This window comes from Mycteria americana, chromosome 8 (assembly GCF_035582795.1).
Source record: "Mycteria americana isolate JAX WOST 10 ecotype Jacksonville Zoo and Gardens chromosome 8, USCA_MyAme_1.0, whole genome shotgun sequence".
Lineage (NCBI taxonomy): Eukaryota > Metazoa > Chordata > Aves > Ciconiiformes > Ciconiidae > Mycteria > Mycteria americana.
Window position 1 is genome coordinate 18146484 of NC_134372.1, and position 13294 is coordinate 18159777.

General features: G+C 38.4%; 1 protein-coding gene across 4 annotated transcripts in view; it reads right to left on the reverse strand.

The window, feature by feature from the left end:
- The window catches only part of SLIT3 (slit guidance ligand 3), a 543690-nt gene that overhangs the window by 130672 nt on the left and 399724 nt on the right, over positions 1-13294 (reverse strand). For all 4 annotated transcript variants that reach the window (XM_075509986.1, XM_075509985.1, XM_075509988.1 and 1 more), the window contains 2 exons: positions 12607-12750; positions 9788-9951 (listed from right to left, as the gene is read on the reverse strand). In XM_075509986.1, coding sequence (XP_075366101.1) covers positions 9788-9951; positions 12607-12750 — 308 coding nt within the window. The remainder of the gene's footprint in view (positions 1-9787; positions 9952-12606; positions 12751-13294) is intronic.

Genomic DNA, 13294 nt, shown 5'->3' on the forward strand with positions numbered 1-13294 from the left:
GCAGTATACTTCTTCATAATAAAATGCCAGTGCATTAAGATTGCTCAGATCAGGTCCAAAGTTATGTTAGGTAGCAGGCATCTTGTTACAGAAGTGGCATCCAAAGCATACCTCAAGTAGAAGGATTCACTGGACAGCTCAAATAGAGAGATGTAGCTTATATTATTTATAGGGTAAGAAGACAAAAATGATTTTTCATCTCTGTAGGTATGGCTGGAATCACCTTTCAATCATATTAATCAACAGGATGCCTAATTTCTTCATTCTAAGAGCAATTAAACAGATTAATTACTTAGAAATGGTTATTCTGCATGCAAGCCCTCTGGAAAGTCTGTCACAAACATCGCTAGGGCTCCCCCCTGCAGTGCCCGGGCGTCTGGTTAAGCAACACTTCACCTTTTTCATTTGTCCTGTGAGAAAAGGGGAATCTCTCACCTTTTGATGCTTCTGAAAACAGCAGAAGTATCCCAGCATGCCATGCGGCAGGGAGTATGCAGCCTTCCATGGTGCTTGACAGAACCATGTTCAATTTGTATTGTTCTACCACATGGTTAGATCAAGCACAAAGGAAAACCCCATGAACAGCCAGAGTCAGAGTTAGGCAGCGCCAAAGAGAGAAGAGCGTTGAAAGGAAGCAGCATGGAGAAGCACAAGCTGAAGGTTCACGGAGAGCTGCTCTCCACTCCACCCATGCAAAAAGGTGCTGGATACAAGAGGTCATCCTTTACGCTACAACTGCAGGAACACCCTGGAGCACAATTGGGGTTAGTGTACAAGAACAGAGCCCAGGCGAATTCAGAAACAGAACTAATATGATGGAAAGTACTACCAAAGGACTGCAAACAGCTCCTTCCAGGAAGGATGTGCAACTTCCACCACATATTGAATGCCCAATCTACGCTGCTCGTTATCAGCTACTTACTCTCCCCTGGTGTCTCCTTTCAGTATAAATGCCATTTTGGTTTGCTCTATTTATTTAAATGCAATCTTAGAAATACCGCAGCTCATATTAATAACAGTAGATTCTGAGCTGATGGCCAAGCTCTGGCATTAAATGCCCCCCAAGCTCCCTTTGAGGCTGATTTCAGCTCCCAGTGGCCTTTCATGCTAGTGGCACTTACAGTGACAATCTGCAATTACCACTGCTTTACTTTTTTTTTTTTTTAAACTGCATTTTTCAACAGCAAGGTAGCACACACGTGCTACTACAGACATATTAAGGCAGACAGGAGTATTTTGTTATTCTGTTTCTTGGCATAATATTTGTTGGGTTTTGTACATCATTTGCTGATGGAAGCATTCTCTCTTTCCAACATCCTGGATTATTTCAAACAGCTTTACTTCTTGTAACTCATTCCTGCAACTTTGACATATAAAGTAGGGCATTCAGCTTTGGCTTGACTGCTCCCACTGAAATAAAACTCCCATTGACTTTAACATCTGCAGAGCTATGCCAGTGGAGAGTGCTTTTGAAGGTCATATCTCAAATGTTCTTGCAGGCTTCATGAACAGAGAGGAAGTGGCTGTCCTCTGCAACTGCTCAGAACATTTTGCTGAACTTCAGTGAAGGTCAATGCTTGTGCTTTTAAAAAAAAAAAAATCCCTTTCCTTAGTAAGGGGTTTGCATTGCCCAAAGAACAAAGTCAGCATCAAGCAGATTATTCATGGAGAACAATGCAAGTACTTGAGCAGAGATGACAGATAATACAGCAAGGGGCTCTGCTTCACCATTTTGCTATGAACCAGCATTATTATGCAGAAAGTCAACACACAATTACTTGGGAACTTCAGAAGATAAGCACAGTGTTAACTTAGTCACCTCATACTGTGGGTTTGCATAGAGCAATGAAAGTAAGACAATTTGATTTACTGTCTATCTTTACAATCTAAGAAAGAAACTAAAGCAGCTTTTTAGGGGAACATAACACAATAAACCTTCAAACCCCACAACCTGCCAAACTAGCCAGAGTCCTACCTGATACAAAAATTAGATTATTAATTTTCTTTTGTGACTCATGCAACATGGCACCAAGAGGCATTAATTTTCTTTCATTCAAAGTATGTATAACCCTGGAATTCACACCTCATTTATTTAGAAATTATACCTATAACTAGCATTCCTGCCAATAATTTTGTATGGCTCTAGCAAAGAAGGATGCAGAGTTCCATATCCTTATTCCTACACTGGTTTAATAAAGCAGCAATTCTGGCATGGGCTCTTCAAATAAATTAATCCACAGTACTCTGTTAAGCAATGAGAAGTAATAGTTCGTATCTTCCAAAGACTTTTATATTATATACTGATTTTCAGTATTAAGTGGAATATCTGTAATAAACTCCATAATTTCAGTGTCAATGAACTCTTTCAGTCCTACTGGAAACAAATGCAGTCAGAGCCCTGCAAATGTCTTCCTGAGAAACCCCTAGAGAATATTTTGAACAACTCTCTATTCCTCTGCTGCACTAATTAAACACCACTTACAATAACTGCCTAAGCTAATCATCAACTACAATGAACAAGAGGTACCAGCACACAAAGAAAAGTCTGCCAAAACCCTAATTTATGTCCCCAGAATACATTAGAGGCAAAATACTCCACAGGCACATTCTGGCCTTTCTGCTCATTGCAGACTATTGCAAAAAAAGTGTGCAGGAACACAGCCTCCTCCTCTTTTTTTTTTTTTTTTTTTTTTTAACAAATAGAATAGAAAAAAAACAGGGAAGCACACTATTTTGTAAATTACATTTGAAAAAAATATTCCATAAGCCTTTGGATGTACATAGATCATTCTGCATATATGTTTGCAAAGAAAAAAAAAAAGTTGAAAAGGAATGATCACATCTCTAGATATTTGCCAGTTTTCATTAAAAACCCCACCCTTTAGGTATACTCTACATACAAGCACCATTATATGGTTTGCTTTAAGTGTTAATTCACCTCTGGTAATCCAAAATCTGTTTGTTTATCAGTCACTGAATCTGCAGTTTGCTAAGAATTTGTGTATAGGACCCTATTTTTAACTGTCCCATCACGCTGTAACACCTCAGGAGACTGCCGCAGTCTCAGAATAGTCAGATGAAAATTTATTGTTCAATTGCAGGCTCAAACATTCTTGCACTAGTTTTAGCTGACTAGCTCTCTTCATGCCAATGCCTCTCCAATTATTTTCTTCATCCTATTCCAGTGACTGCTGCACACACAAAAAAGTGCTAGCTTTGCATCTCTGGTAAGTGTTGCTCAGCTTAATCTCAACACACGCAATGGCAATGATGTGAGAGAAGAGAACAAACTTTGTCCTACCTTCGTTTTTGAGGTATCTGAGTTATGCTCAGCTTTCTGCCATAGCTAATGAAGACACCTCCAGAGGACAACTCAGATCTCATGTGAGGAATCTGTATTGCTCTGTACTCTGCCTACATGGGGAATCTAGGACAACTATGTTATTTGGATGCCTAAGTGATATGGATGCATCTGTGACTCAACATTCATTCTCCCTCTTTTCATTGCCTCTTTACTATAATTGCCAATAAAGATGTTGGCTGGTAACAAAGCAGTTCAGATGCTTAGTTTTTTTGAAGACTACTTCAACTTAAAAATAACATGAGGTACAGCCTTAAAATAAAGTTTTTAACTGGGACACGTCAATTTACTTTCTTATTAAAAATGATACTCCTTGCCAAACAGACCCACCTGCTCTATGTTAACTTTATGCTTCCTTGAGTAAAATGGTTTCCACTCTGCCTACTTTCCCCCTACTGCAGTGCAGGAAACCTTCACCATAGTGTTCATCACAAGCTAGTGAGGGGTTAGAGTAACTGACACAAATATTAACATAAAGATCTGAATTGCTATCAAAGATTTACAGAAAAGGGAGAGCTATAACCAGTATACAGTACAGCCAAATTACTTTTTCAACAGGAACATTTCTACAGTACAAGGGAATTTAGCTCCATTACTATTAGTCATAGCAGTCATGTTGTGTTCTCTAATAACTTCAACTTCAGAAAAATTTCATGCAAACCAAAGCTCAAATATACTTAAGTTACAGTGTACGGTGAAGACTTCAGGTTCATAATTATGAATTCAGTCTAGGATTTAATCTGCAGGTGATTTGTTGCTGTTAAACAACCTTTCATTCAGATAGAATTATCATCATGCACAACAAACGCATATCCTCAGTTGTTCTATATTCAGAGAGTTTCTGAAGGTACTTTTGCTGAGTCTTTGTGTCTTTCAGGGGAAAAAAAAAGTAGAACACACAGCATTTAACTGCATAAAAATAAAACAAAACACACAAAAAAAACCCACAGAAAAAAATCTGAATGCAGTTAATTTTCAAGTTGTCCAGATCATAGGCAATGTTTCATATTCCTTTCCCTCACTCTGCTCAAGCAAAAGCCCTGGTGAGCAAAAGTACTGGAGCTTGGCCTCAGACAAGATTTCCTGCAAATGTGACCAGGCCTAGAGGATCCTGTGCAGGACTGCCAATCCCCACCACCGTCACCTCCAGTATGGACAAACCTACAAGGTGCCAGGGCTTGGTGCCTGCTCAGGCAGGAGCTGCTGAAGACCAGCATGCTAAGGGCAGGCATAATCGCGAATCCCTGAGCACATGCCACTGCAGCGCTGTAACAAGGCAGACAAGAGCAGGTGGGTATCAGTGCTTTTCATCAAACAGAAAATGTTAAGGGCAGGAATATGAATACATAGTCTATAAATGACTATTTGCTTACTAAAAATGGAAGGAATATGCAAAGCTGTTATCAGAGTGATTGGCAAACTACAGGAACAACTGAGAGTGTTTCAATCAGATAAATTATGTGAGATCTGGATTAAATTCACTTGCCTTTCATGACTTTTAAACACTGGTTGAGGAGTAACAATACATTGCACATTTCATTTTGAGAGCTCAGAGAGCTTAAATAGTGTTTACATGTCACTAAGAGCAAAGAAGGGGATAACCCAGGGAGACCAAGAGACAGGAAACATGTGAATTGCTGTAGGGACCAGACAAAAAGCCCTGATGTGCAGCCTATGTTCTCGTGACTGGGAACACTCTGTCCATTGCAGTTCTATGCTTCTAAGGCTGAAACAACGCAGAGAAGAGAGAAGGAAATTTCAGGTAATCACTAGTAACAGGAACTCTGTTCCAAAGTAGACAGGTAACCCCAGAAAGGTGAGTATGTATGAAGACAGAGACTGGAAAAGACACATAAAGAATTAGGAGGAACACTGCAGTTAGTAAGAAGAGGTTTTATCAAATACTTTTGAAAATTATGAGTGAACAAACAGCAACTACATTACTATGTAGTAACAGGGGATAACACAAGAGATATGACACTAGCCCTAAATATGCAAGCTCTGGATCCATATGTACCACAGAGGATGACTTTGCTTTGGGTTGGGCTAACAAAAAGCAGTGTCCAAAAAGGAGAGAATTGTGCTGGCAGATGGTTCATTGTCCTCCTCCTATTATTCCAACACTATCTGGAACTGAAGTAACTAATTAAAGTCAGTTAGATACAATGTATGCCCCAATGCAAGAGGAAGTAGGAAGACAACGTTAGTTCATAGTATTTCAAACAGTAACCTTATTTCTAAGTTTCTTATTTCTAAGAATTAGAAGATAAAAAGTTTTTGTGATGTGACGCTCATAGATATACATATGCTTTGATCGTTATCAGAAATGGTTTGTGTAGGTGTGGCAGGTGGAACTTTCATTGCTTTTGAAATACACAATATACTGAAAAACACAAACGTATCACAGGAAAAAAAAAGATACATAGCTGAATACAAGGGTAGCTCCCTGCAAAAGCTATTTCATACACAGTGTCACACAGCAATCAAGGAGCCTGCCAACTCTTGAAGTGACAATAAGCTACCACAGAGACAACACAATCTGCTCATAGATTCATTTTCCTTCCTCTTAAAGCCCAGTGCTGCTTTAGAAAACAAAACTGCTGTGTAGTGAAATTAATCAAATGCTACTGGGCAGAAGATTTCTGTTGTTCTTTTTCCCCCCTATTCCTGCTGAGAATAATAGCCTCCAGTGACCTAAGGCTGGCAAGTACCACTGGATCCTTAGGTGGTCATAGCGGGCAGATGCAGCCAAAAAGAAAATGATCATCAGAACTTTACTGTTGCCACTGAAAATGTCAGTATTTCCCTTTTCTAAACAGAACAGAGAGAGAATTAGTCACAGCCTATTCTTCCAATTTCTCTTTCAAGAAAAACCTTTTTTAGTCTCAGATTCTATAGCTGTGGGGATAGAGTTGAGCAAGGGGGAGGGTTTTTTTTTTTTGGTGCATTGCATTAAATGGAAGGTAGAAAAACACGGGAAATAGTATCTATTGCAATCTGAGGCTTAAACATATTTGATAGTATATTCAACAGCTTTGCCTGTCTCCCAGCCCCAGGCAAAAACATGCCCCTTTCCCTGCTGTTCCTTCATTTCATGCTATAATGCTTCCAATTCTCCTTTTAAAAAGAATTATGTACATTACCTACCTGTTGCACAGAATCTCCTTCCTATGGCCACTCATAACCTTTGCAGATGTTGCTCCATCATTATCAGTAAAAGCTTGAGTCATTTGGTTCAGGGAGGAAATAGCATCTGGGAAAAGTGCCTCGATGATGAATTAAAAAAAGAAGGCAAGTTCTTCTTGCTAAATACTATCTAAGAGGATGGTGGGGAGCTGGAATAAAAACTGAAGGAAACAATATGCAGAACGAAGTTTTCTAGATTTGATTCTTTTTTTTTACTATGTTGCATAGTTTTGTCTTTGCGGTTTCATTTAATTAATCGAATATAGTTCTATTTAGCCCATCTGCATCTCTGAATGTGTCCTCTTGACGTTACTTTATTGATGTTCCTCTACCATTTCAGACTGATGAAACTTCAAACATCTCAGCTTTTCTTCCCCATTCCTGCTAACGACTCCTCTCTCCTATCCTTGTTAGAAGAAGCACTTCCCTTTCTCCTCTTAATTTACTGAACAATCACATTTTTTCTCATGCCAGGTCCTTCCTGATAGTCCCCTTTATAATACTTTGTAGAATCCAAATGAATGTGGAAAACACACAGATTGCTTCAGGGCAATCTCAGAATTTTATGACTTCAGAACTGATCCTTTCCCTGATGTCAAAGTATTAAGCTCACCTAAGTTTAACTACTCATGGGTGTGATCCTGACACTGGCTGAGTACCTCTACTCCCGCAGAGCTCACACTTTCTGTGCATCCTCATCACTTCTCAAAGGCCAAAGACCAGGTCAGGATAAAATCCCTCACGTTGCTTCCTTAACCAACCCCTCACATTCACTAGGATTTTCCCCACAAAACCATCTTTCTGACCATTGACATGTACTAAATGTATTAAACCACATGACAATATCAGGATCCTGAAACAAAAACCCTTTGAGAAAAGAGATGCACATTTACAAAAGGATTTACAATAAAAATTCTTTTCTCATACACTGAGCAAAGGATGTAAAAACTAGACAGGGAGAATGCCACAGGCAGCAAGGACACTGACAAGTTACTAAGCATTGCCATTCCAGTGGGATTGTGCAGGCTCATCCGTGGATAACACAAAGCACTGCTCAATAGTCTGACTTTGAATGATGAAGATTCCTCATGGGCTTTTCTGCACAGAGATGTGCTGTGTTAAATCCTGCGATGAAACATATTCCTCAAAATGAAAACATGGATATTCCTGCTAAATGCCAAGTCTGAAGCAGCCATGATTCAAAGGGACAACTTGAGCAGAACAGGTGCCAAGGATGTCTGTTCTCTGGCTTCATTTACAAACTAAGATTCTTCTAAACTATTAGACGTTCTCCCTGTCTCATGTGAGCAGACAGTGAGTCAAGTTCAATATATCTCATCACCACCTGGAAACTCTACAGGCAAGGATATCTCCTCTATTGAGTTTTTGAATATCATTAGTTTTCATCGAGCTGAAATCTTTGTTCTGAAGCTGTACAATTCCTGTTCTCCCCCTTCATAAGTCAGGTTTATGCCTTTTCCATGTGGTTTTGATATACTCATAGGACAGGAGACCAAGGAAAAAACAGCCTAATACCTCAAGAAAAGGACCCCCAAGATAAGAACTCACACAAAATATTATTCACAATATCACCAGGTACTGTGTTCTGCATTGTTGCTCTTCTTAGCTATGACCTTTCATAAATGATAGCAGATGGTGTTTGCCTTATCCAATAGCCTGTACCATTGTTCAAGGCATGCATGCACATACATAACATTAATTTCTCTATCCTATTAATAAAAGCAGATGAAAATAACAGTGGCAAATTGTGTACAGATTTATACTGATCTGTTTCTGCAGTCTACTTTTCTTTCTAAATTATATTTATGCATTTTCATTTCCGGTTTCTTTAAATATGAATATTACTGACTAATTATCTTGTTACTATGATGGACACAATCCAAAAACCTAGATAAAAGTATGTCATAATTTCAGTTCTGGTTATAAATTTTGTGGCTTGAGTCACAAGTGATTGAAGACCTTAACAAGCATGACCAAGAAAACATGACTGCAGATAAAGCTATCTTTATTTTATTTTCCCCATAAAGAGAAGGTTTAGCTAAGCATATTGCTTGCAGAGATACACAAAGCACAACGGCTTGTTTTGGGCTGCTGCCATTCAGTTTCATGCTGCATCCCCATCTAGAGTCATTAATCTTTTACCACCAGGAACATAATTAATCATGGTATTTTTTTTTCACAGAAAAAAAGACAAAAATGATAGTAATTTTTATAGAAAATACTACAAGGTACTCCATCAATAATAGTAATTTTTCTTCTCAGTAAACACTAATAGATTTGCTCACTGAAACCTGCTTGTCTTTACAGTATACAAAAATGCAGTAATCTAAAATACATATAACCAATAGAAAAAACACATGAAGAAGCAGTCTGCTTAGTTGTGCTGTATAAGGCAATAAATGTCCTTTTACTGATAGCTGGACCATAAATAAAGAATGGATATGGTTGAGAAAAAGGTGTTTATGTTACTTTGGAGGTTATTTTCAGGTGGAAACACTTTTCCATCTAGCTCACAACACAATCTTTGCCTAAACTGTGATGCAAGTTTCGATTCAAAACTTACTAAAACCAAAAATCTTACCAACTTCACTGGCAGTTTTGCTTGAATTAGTGCATATTACTTATGGATGTAAAAAAATCTATGAAAGTTATGTGAATTGATGCCATCCCCTACCCCCAGCTTCACTCACATCTTGGGTCAGACATGCCCATTGCCAGTTGTATAAAAATCTCACTCATACTGTTCTCAGCCTTTCAGGTCTGAGAACTTACTTGAGCTCAGCTCTTATTAAGCTCAGTAAGAGTTCTGCCTGAATACAAATGATGATCCATCCACCTTCCACCCCTTCAAAATATGACATTTGCCACATAGATTCATATACATCTTCATTGTTTTCTTTAGACATTTTATAACCTAGTAATTCTTTAAAATTAAATGTCACAAGCTTTCCTCTTTTTTCTTTTCTTTGTTTTTAAGAGACACACAGAAGACAGCTATAGAATGCCCCATTTTTTGATCTTTTTTTTTTTTTTTTTTTTTTAAATCCATAAGGGTAATTGGCTTTCTGGAGAACTAACTGAATTTTCCAAATTTAATTTTAAAAGATGCTCCATAATATCCATTATAGCAAACACTGTCCTGCAGATTCGATTAGTAGGCTCTCTGGACCTGCTTATTTCTGAATTGAAAGTGCAGTACAGCCTGGATAAATGAATTACCTGAGCAGCGGAACTTCTTGCTCTTGATCTGGCTGATTCGTTTGTTGGCAAGGCGACGCGGATTGCTGCATCGAGCGCCGCTGGTTTCTATCGGATTATCCTGCAGGTAATCAGCCAGCCACTTCAAATGGCAGTCGCACACAAATGGATTCTGAGCTAAATGTCTGCGAGAAGGATGGGATGTTTAATCAGAAGTGACCTGTGACACTGTACTCCATCATTGTTTTTCACAAACGCAAACCTGAAGAGTAGAGTAATTGAATAAGCTTCCAAAAACCCAGGCCTGGCGGAAACCACACGGAGCTGCACATGAATGGGAGAATTCTGTGAGCTATCACATTTCATAGCTCATTAAGCCCGCTGCAAGTCCTTTCACAGAGGAAACAAAAATTAATATAGCAAAGCCTGCTTTAAAGGACACAGACCTCCTGTCTACAAAGTCCAATGTTTTCTCCTGAGACCTTGATATGCTGCCTTTTGAGAGAAATGCACCTTTTTAGATGCACCTGACCTGAAGATCATTTTGTATCCTGGTTTAAAAGAAACTTTAGTGGCAAGCTCAGTTCCTAGGGATCAAAATGCGAATTAGTTAAGTGCTTTGGATCTGTGGGCAAAGCCAGAGGTGATCCAGAGACCTTTTCTCAAGAGTGAAATTGATATTTGCATGTACTCATCATGAGTAATAGTATTCCCCTTATATGTACTTTTTCCTGGACCAAAAATTTTTACTTTTGAGACTGAACTGTTTATGCAAGGTAGAACTTGACTCTATCCTTCACCAAAAATGTGCACAACATGTTTCCCACACAATTGGAAATAGGTATTATAGCATTGATTTTAACTGGATATTTGGACTTTGTTAATAGAAATCTGCTGGAGTATCTTAGAGAGAAACAGTATTTCTCTGCTGCCGTTGTGATTCATTCTGCTTGACAAAGTTGAGCACTATATCAGGAGAGTTTGTCAGGTCTTTCTCAGAGCCTGATTCTGATGTCAGTTAAGTTAACTTGCACCAGTCCCTCTACCTTCCAAGGGCAAGGGAGCAGGACACAGCTCTCCAATAACTGCAAAGATAGTTTAAAAAAAGACAGATGTTTAAATTTAGTTTGGGCAGAGGTGTAAAGTTATATCCTCACAAGAACTCTGCTCTGTTACTGTTAGTGTATTTTTTTGCACCTGCAGAAACGTCTTTTCTTTTCTGTTTGCAGTTATATTTATGAACTGTCACTTAACAGAATAAGTATAAAATACAACAGGGCAAGGGCTGTCAAGGAGTGGGAAGTGAAAGCATACATAGCAGAAAGTGCCTGAAGAAACTAAAGATTACTGTTGTAGTAGAGCCATTCCTGGTGTGAAAGGTCCAAAGAACAAACAAGCATATAGAGACAGGATATGGGACTGGTTTTGTAGCTCTAGAAAAAAGGCAGAAAAGGGCAATCACTCGGAGTACTAAAAATGGGAGAATGAATCAAAACATTTCATGAAAAAGTGTCTTGGTGTGAAGCAACAAGTCCATTCTAAGTAATGGCCACCAGGAGTACCAATAAAACCCCATGGAAACCAAGGAGAAATTTTTATACCTTAAGGGTGTTGCCTGTTGTTTAGCTTCACCAATCTTATATACCTCTGTAAATGAACCTTCTCTGTCGCCCTTGTTTACATATATATGTATCGGTAGGGCGGGGTGGCAGGGCTGGGGGGGCTTGTACATTATTATTCTAATGCCTTAATGATTTGCAGCAATACATACTGGCCAGATATCTGTTGGAAATTAAGGTTGTGCTTGTGGCTGCCTGATGACATAGCAGGTACCCTGCTGCTAGAAACCATCCCTATTAGTTCATTTTTATATGAATGAAAACATTTATAAAACTAATTTGCTCAATGCATTTCCAGTATTAAACTATCTATGTGCATGTGTATAGATACATGTCCAGTACTACAGTATGTGTATATATATGCATATATAATGTGCATATATATTCCAGTATGTGTGTATATATATACATGCACATATATTTTAATACTGGAAATGCATATACTTACATACTACATAAACACACAGAGCCTTATGTCGATATATGCACACACAAATATATATAAACACATATACACAATATTGGGTGAGGGGGTTCTTCCTTGTTTTTCATTTATATCAGGCTGCCAACTGCAGCTCTGAAGGAGTACTATTTACCTTATTATCTTACTACTCACACGTTAGGATGAAACCTTCTTCTGTAAAATATCGCATCATTTCTATACTTTCGCTTCCAATTTTGCTCCTAATCCCTCTTCTCCTAATGCCTCCAATTCAAAGACTCTTATAAAATGTTTAGTGGATTTTCTTAATGGATCAACTAATACAATGTATCATTTCCCTTAAGTGGAATGTCAGCTGATATAAAGTATGAGAAGTCATGAGCTGTACAGCAGGACTCAGACCCAGTAAGGCGAGATGCCAACTCATTAGCTCATTAAAAACTGTTAGGCAATGGTTTTAATAGAATCTGCTGTTCATATATTGTACAGAGTCAAATTTACCTATTATCTTCCCAACAAACAGTATGAATGAATTACTCTGGGAGCTTAATACACTTATGACTTTTATGTCACTATGGGAGGCTGTAGATAGCTGGCTGTGCTGAATTTATGCAGTACTTCTTTTTTTCGCTCCTTTTATTTCTGTCAGAAAAGGAGGGGCTACTACCTTGGGGTCTCTTCCAAATTGTCTTAGTGCCAGTTGCAAAGCCTTTGCAAAGACAGGCAACATCTTTTGGGGAAAAAGAGAGCTGTCATTTATGATATGCTTGCATACTCACAGAGTCTGGATCGATCGGAGAGCTGCAAAGAGCCCCTTGCTGATGGTCTGCAGTTTGTTGTCATAAAGAGAGAGCAGTTTGAGATTATGCAGACCTTGGAACGTGTTTACCCTCAGGCAGTTGATCTTATTGGCATTGAGAAGCCTGAAAACAGAGGAGAGGTTTATAATTCATTAATCTTGTAATAATCAAATAAAGATAGATTGAACTTTGGCATTAAATCCAAAAAAATATTAACCCAGTCACCAAAGCCAACCCACATTTAAAGGTCTTCATTTGGCTGTTACATTGAAAAGGTGAAAAAAATACAGTCAACATTAGAACTCCCATAGCTGGGGAATATACAGACATATAACAGTGCTAGCTATCTTAAAATAATTAAAATTGGGGGTTTTTGTATGCCCAGACCCCTCCCCCCATTTGTTCAAAATTCTACACAAATATTTAAAGAAGTCTTCAGCTTAATATACATAGACATGGCAAATACTCCCCACCTTGCTATTCCATGCACACACTCATACACAAAGTCTGCAATGAGAAGAACCTTTTTTTTTTTCAATTTTCTTTACCAGCATCTTTCTTAAGTCTAACTGAAATTCTGGAAGTTTGACATCTTTTGATAAGCAGTGCAGGGTTAATTTGATCATGGGAGGAAAGAAAACGTGATTCTCCTCAGAGACAAGAAGAG